The sequence below is a fragment of the Plasmodium reichenowi genome, chromosome 12, assembly GCF_001601855.1.
Source record: "Plasmodium reichenowi strain SY57 chromosome 12, whole genome shotgun sequence".
Lineage (NCBI taxonomy): Eukaryota > Apicomplexa > Aconoidasida > Haemosporida > Plasmodiidae > Plasmodium > Plasmodium reichenowi.
This window is the reverse complement of record NC_033657.1, coordinates 157,865-163,340: the sequence shown is the minus strand read 5'-3', so window position 1 is coordinate 163,340 and position 5,476 is coordinate 157,865. Positions and strand designations below refer to the sequence as shown.

The window sequence follows — 5,476 nt, the reverse complement described above, 5'->3', positions numbered from 1 at the left end:
TTTTTTAAATATAATTCTTTTTTTAAAAGTAATGTTTCATATATGATATATGAATATGTAATTTATCATGAACAGGGATAAATTAATTATTCATAAAAAAAAAAAAAAAAAAAAAAAAAAAAAAAATAAAATAAAATAAAATAAAATAAAATAAAATAAAATAAAATAAAATAAAATGTATTTAACTATTGTATCATAATACAGTAATTTGTTATATGTATTTTTTTTTTTTTTTTTTTTTTTTTTACAAATTTAAAAATATAATTATGACAAAATGGGAGGTTTTATAAAATTTTAAAATTTCCAAAAAAGAAAAAAATATACATCCATAAAAATATAAAAAAATAAACAAAATTTTTCCTTTTTGTGTCTTGGTTATATATAATATAAACTATATGTATATAAATATGTATATCCATATATATATATTATATATATATATATATATATATAATATAGTGTTTATTTAGTTTGTATAATATGTACATTTTATGTTTCACATATTATTATATATTTTTACAGTTTTTGTATATTTATACATATATTTAAGTATAAAAAAAGAAAATTACAAATGTTTTTAATTTTTTTTTTTTTTTTCGTTTTTTTTATTGTTTTTAAATTATAAAATTATTTATAACATGAAATATATAATTTGTTTCTCCTTTTAAATAAAACAATTAAAATATAAAATTTGTAACAAATAATCTCCATTCTGTAAAATAAATATATTATATATATATATATATATATATGCATATTATTTTTTAATATGACATATTTGGAAAAATTTTAATATATATATATATAATATATATAAATGTTAAAAAATTTATAATTTCCCTCTTCATGTAACATTATATTTTATTTTATCTTTTTTTTTTTGGTAAATTGGTATGTTTTATAAATATAATATATATATATATATATATTATTTATTTTTTATGTACGTTTCTATTTTTTTTATCTCTTTAATAAAATATATATATATATATATATATATATGTTTATATTTATATATGATTTTATGAAATAAGAAAGTAAAAAAATTAAATAAATAATATAGAGAAGTATAAATCATTTCTTTCTTTTATTATTATTATCGTTTTTTCTGGTCATATAAAACATAATATATATATATATATATATACATATGTATTTATGTATATTTATGTTTTTCTTTTTTTTTTTTTATGTCACATTTTAAATATCTTTTATATGATAAATATATTGTTTATATAAATAAATAAATATATAAACATATATATATATATATATATATATATATATATATATTACTTTAATTTGTTTTTCCTTTTTCTTTTTTCATTTTTTTCAATTTTTTTTTTTTTTTTTTTGGTTTTTTCCTTAAATTAAGATATAACTCATTTAAACAGGAAATGTGTGCCGTATCGCTTTTGTAATTTATGTTGTTTTATAAAACATGTAGTGATTTTAGAAAAGCAAAAAAAAAAAAAAAAAAAATGAATGAAGAAATAAACAAATAAACAAATAAGTACACCATGATATAATTCTGTATATATAAATATATTTTTTTATGTTTAATTATATATTATGAAAATATGAGTAGCTGATTTATGCATTTAAATTAACGATATTTTTATATAAGATCTATATATATATATATATATATATATATATTTATGTATTATATAGGTGTATTATATTAGTTATACGCATATTTATATATTTCCATATTTTAATATATATATATATATATATATATATATATATATGTATGTATAAGTAATTTATATAATACTAATTTATAAGAATTATTTTTTAATAATATATATTTGTACAATTTTATTATTATGATTTTTTTTTTATTTTTTTTTTTCTTCAACAAAAAGAACTAAAATGTAATTATGAATATAATAAATTACTTATACCAGAAAAGCAAGAATATATATAATAGAAATATAAATTTATATAATTATAATAATATAGAAAATGAAAATCTCATAAGTAATTTTGTGGACGTAACAAATAACAGTAACCTTTGTTACTCCAAGGAATCATCTTCACAAAGTTCCTTATTTATGAATAAAAATGATCACATATATAGGAATAAAAAGAATAAAAAAAAGAAAAAAATAATAAAGAAGGATCAAAGCATTATTGAAAATGACAGTATGAGTAATAATAGTAGTACTAATTACTATGGTGATTTTTATAATAATAATAATAATAATATGAATAATTATAAGGATGTGATAAAAAAAAAAAAATATTATAAAGGAGATGAGACATTTGTATGTTATAATATAAATAAAAAAGAAAAAAATAAAATGAATATTAATGAGAATAAAAAATTGAAAGGAAAATATTATTATAATGATAATATAAATATGAATATAAATAAATATGATATAAAATCAAAATATGACGATAAAAATCAATGTAATAATAATATAAAGAATAATTTGAATTTTACTAAAAGTTCTAGTAATAATAATAAGATTATTGATAATGATTTGATAAAGAAAAATGTATACGAATTTAATATTGATAATATTGGATTCGATTCAAAAGTTTATAAAAATAGATGTGATGGTGTATGCGTATTAAATGATAATATATATATTTTTGATAAAATAAAAAAATGTATATATTTGTATACACCATATAATAATGTATGGTATATCTTTTTAAATATATATGAAGAAATGTCTCTAAGAAAGAATACACTTTTGTCTTTATCTAGTAGTGATATTAAAAATGATATTAATGTAAATATAAATAAATCATATTATAAATATCATAATAATATTTCATTTATTAATTATACCGACATGGTCTACTTAAACAATTCTTTATTTATTATAAGTAGTAATGCACATTTTATGAATATTTGTAAAATTAATGTATATAATATGAATACACTTTTTTCAACTATAGTTGTAGATACATTTAATGATGAAATAAATAATTTCCAATCCTTTTTTAATTTAATTAAAAGGAAGAGTAATGTCAAATGTGATAAGAAAACAGTAAATAACAAAAAAAATACGAAAAAGGAATACAAAGAATGGGATATATTTGATGATAAATATATATATAAATGTGATGATGATAATCATAGTGATAATCATAGTGGTGATCATTCCAATATTCATTCTGATGGTCCTTATTCTATTCATCATAATAATAATAATAATAATAAGAAAAAGAAGTATAAGTACAAAAATAACAACCTTGATACATATACAAGTAATTGTTTTCCTTTTGATAATCATAAAAATATATCAAACGATAGTTTATATGACGATTATAAGAACATACAAAATGATTTATCTTGTGATAACCATGTTGTGTTAAATAATTTTTATAACCAAATTGAGTGCAACAATAGTAAGGTATCAAGGGATTTACAAGAATGTATAAAAGATATACATCAAAACGAAAACATAGGGGGTAACCAATTTTATTTTAATAGTAAAAATGAATATTATAATAATTATGTAGAATATGTCAATGGTATGTCCGAAATTTATGAGTTTTTACAAAATGAAAAAAATAATTTTTTGAAAAAAAAGAAACGAATTATAAAAGCTAGAGATTATTTTTCAATTTGTAGTGTTAATGAAGATTGTTATTCATTAATTTACTTATTTGGAGGTAAAGGGAATACAATTAAAAACAACGACGAATATGTAGATGTTATTTATAATGATTTATATTTATATGATTTTTATAATAACAAATGGATAGAATTATATCCATACAGCGAAAAGGAGAAAAACAAAAATATTAATTTTGAACAAATTAATGAAAATAGTCTAGTTGATGATATACATATCAAAAAAAGAAATGATAATTTCTTATTAGATATAGAAAAAAATGTAAATAATACATGTAATGAAAAAAAATCATATTCTGATGATATATGTGATGACATTTTTGATGAACAAAAGAATTATGATAACTTTTCATTATTCTCGTGTAATAATACTGTGTCCAAGAATCTTGAACAAAATAATGATCCTTCAAATGTGCATAATAAATCTTTAGGAAAAAATACATTTGAGCAAATTGCAACAACTATAGGTACTATTGGAACAATTAGTAGCACAAATTTGGGGAATGATATTTTTGAAAATCTAGGTGAAGGGACAGAAGTTAGAGAATCTTTTGATAATGTAATTTGTTCTTCTTCTACAACAAATAGGAAAAATAGGAAACATAAAAAGGATATTAATTATAAGATGAGTCAAAATATTGTTAGTTTGTTGAATAATTCTGTTAATACTAAAGATGATAATAATAATAATAATAATAATAATAATAATAATGATAATAATGATAATATTATTAATAGAAATAATATTAATGATTATCCTAGTGATGATGTGTGTAATCTCATTTCTGACTCGTCAGATATCTTATATTTTAAACATATAAATAATGACAATTGTGAGAAAAATGGTGTGAATATGTATCCAGATGATACATATAATATGAATCATAATAAAATTAATATTTTAACAAATGAAAAAACAAATATATATCATGAAAGGAATGATTTTCTTTGCTTTAATTGTTTAAATAATAGAAAGTGCACATATATTTGTGATATAATAAAAAATGATATAAAAATAAAACGTGTACAATGGTTAGGTAAAAGAGCTGGTCATTCGTGTGTATATTATAAAAGCAATTTATATTTTTTTGGGGGTATAGATTTTTATAGCTTTAACAGTAATAAAATCAATTTAAATTTTTGTAATAATTTATTTATATATAATATAGAAACGAATAAATGTTTTGAAATTATTGGAAAAGGAGAAATACCTGAAAAGAGATATAGACATAGTTGTGTTTTAATTAATGATTATATGTTTATAATAGGTGGCGAATGTAAAAATTCTTCCTTACCAAAATATGATATTTATTTTTATGATTTTTCAAATTCAGTATGGACCGAAATTGTTATAAATTCGAAAATTGGTTCAAACTCCTTATATAAAACCGTATGGTTAGAAAATTTTGGATCCATTTATTTTTTTGGATCATCTATAATAAGGTTAACTAAAAAGGATTTCCAGTATTTACCATATAATAAAAATAAGAAAAAACAAGAAAAAATTCATACGAATAAAAAGGATTATAGTGCTAAAAATTATTTTTTAAGTAAATCAACATTTGTTAATAAAACGAATCTGTTCCAATAATAAAATAAAAATATATAAAAATTTTATATTATTATATATAGTTCTAAATGACAATTGCCATACTACAAAAATGTCTTTGTATTAATATATATTCAATATATATATATATATATATATATGTAATTTTTTTTTAATTTTTGTGTACAAAATAACTATTCTGAATATTCTTTTTTTTTTTTTTTTATTTTATTTTTAATAAAAAAAAAGAAAAAACTATACACAAATATGCTTAAATTATTTTGTACATACAATATATATATATATATATATATATATATATATTA

At 17.0% G+C, this 5,476-nt stretch overlaps 1 protein-coding gene across 1 annotated transcript; it reads left to right on the top strand.

Annotated features, from left to right (window-relative positions):
* Positions 1 to 1,886: 1,886 nt before the first annotated feature.
* PRSY57_1204700 (hypothetical protein) lies at positions 1,887 to 5,192 on the top strand (the record flags this gene model as incomplete). Its single annotated transcript, XM_012908477.2, has 1 exon — positions 1,887 to 5,192. The coding sequence occupies one exon, from the start codon at positions 1,887 to 1,889 to the stop codon at positions 5,190 to 5,192; it is 3,306 nt and encodes a 1,101-aa protein (XP_012763931.2).
* Between the last annotated feature and the right edge of the window lie 284 nt (positions 5,193 to 5,476).